We start from the raw sequence: 1,052 nt of genomic DNA, 5'->3' as shown, positions 1-1,052 counted from the left end.
CCTTCCCGCCGCAGCCCGGCGGCTTGGGGACCGGGATGGTGGCCCTCTGTGCCACTGCTGCAGCCCGAGAGCGCCGGACAGAGCGTACCCATTGGCGAGACTGCTGTTCCACTTCGGGTGCACCACGAACTCGGAGACGGCGATGGCCACAGAGCCGGGCTCGTCGGTGGAGAGGCTGTGCCGGCCCAGCACCACACGGTAGGTCTCGGAGCTCCTGGCAGGGCCGGTTGGAGGGTGTCAGCTCCGCCCTCCCCTGGGCCCTAGGCAAGGACACCCTGAGCATAACCCGGAGCTGTGGGGCCACTAGCAGGGATTGGGGCTTTGTTTCCACAGGGCCAGCAGGTTCTAATACAATGTAATGCCGGAACATCCTGGCCAGACTATATAATAATACAGACTCCTGCACTGATCCACAGCGCATAACCGGAGCTATGATCACACAAACTGCACTCTCATGAAGACAACGAGGTGAACACAGGAATCACCTGCCCTCTAGGGCACTTTCTCATTCACCTCTCACTTTCAGATGGGGAAACTGAGGCCCAGAGAGGGGTAACGAGCCCAGGGAGAGTCTGGAGCTAGAACCAGGGTGCCTGACTCCCAGGCCTCGATTATCTTCCCACCGTGGTATAAATGAGGTTACAAATGAGGTCGGAGGAGAGCCTGCTCCCAGCGTAAGGGACCCAAGTGCCACAGGTATGTCCAGCATGGGCTTTCCCATTTCGCCTCCTTTAATCTACACTGATCTCAGGTAGCCAGTGTTTCCCAGGTGCCGGCATTGAAGCTTGCAGACGTCCCTGGATTTAGGAAAGGAGCACGATTCCAGATGCGGCGGCCACATGTGTTTCCCCCCAAGAGGGCAGACACTGGGCTGTCCCCTCCCCGCCTCCCTCAGTGCCCGGCACACAGCACTTAGTCCCCTCCAGGTCACGCCTGTCAGCAGCCCACAGCAGAGTCACAGATGGGCCGGCCTGCGGTGCGGCAAGGCGCTGTGCAGGACGGGTCGGTCCGCTGGGCCCGGCTGTCAGAAGGGAGCGGGCCGGCAGGCAGGC

General features: G+C 61.1%; 1 protein-coding gene across 1 annotated transcript in view; it reads right to left on the bottom strand.

The window, feature by feature from the left end:
- Nucleotides 1-1,052, bottom strand: part of LOC104852835 (chymotrypsin-like elastase family member 2A) — a 13,039-nt gene that overhangs the window by 7,488 nt on the left and 4,499 nt on the right. The window contains exons 4-5 of the mRNA XM_033767953.1: nt 949-1,021; nt 89-214 (exon numbers count right to left, since the gene is read on the bottom strand). Of these exons, the coding sequence (XP_033623844.1) occupies nt 89-214; nt 949-1,021 (199 nt within the window). The remainder of the gene's footprint in view (nt 1-88; nt 215-948; nt 1,022-1,052) is intronic.

This window comes from Fukomys damarensis, unplaced genomic scaffold (genome assembly GCF_012274545.1).
Source record: "Fukomys damarensis isolate Sample0158 unplaced genomic scaffold, DMR_v1.0_HiC HiC_scaffold_23, whole genome shotgun sequence".
Taxonomy (NCBI): domain Eukaryota; kingdom Metazoa; phylum Chordata; class Mammalia; order Rodentia; family Bathyergidae; genus Fukomys; species Fukomys damarensis.
Note: the sequence above shows the minus strand (reverse complement) of the source record. Positions and strands in the feature narration are given on the sequence as shown.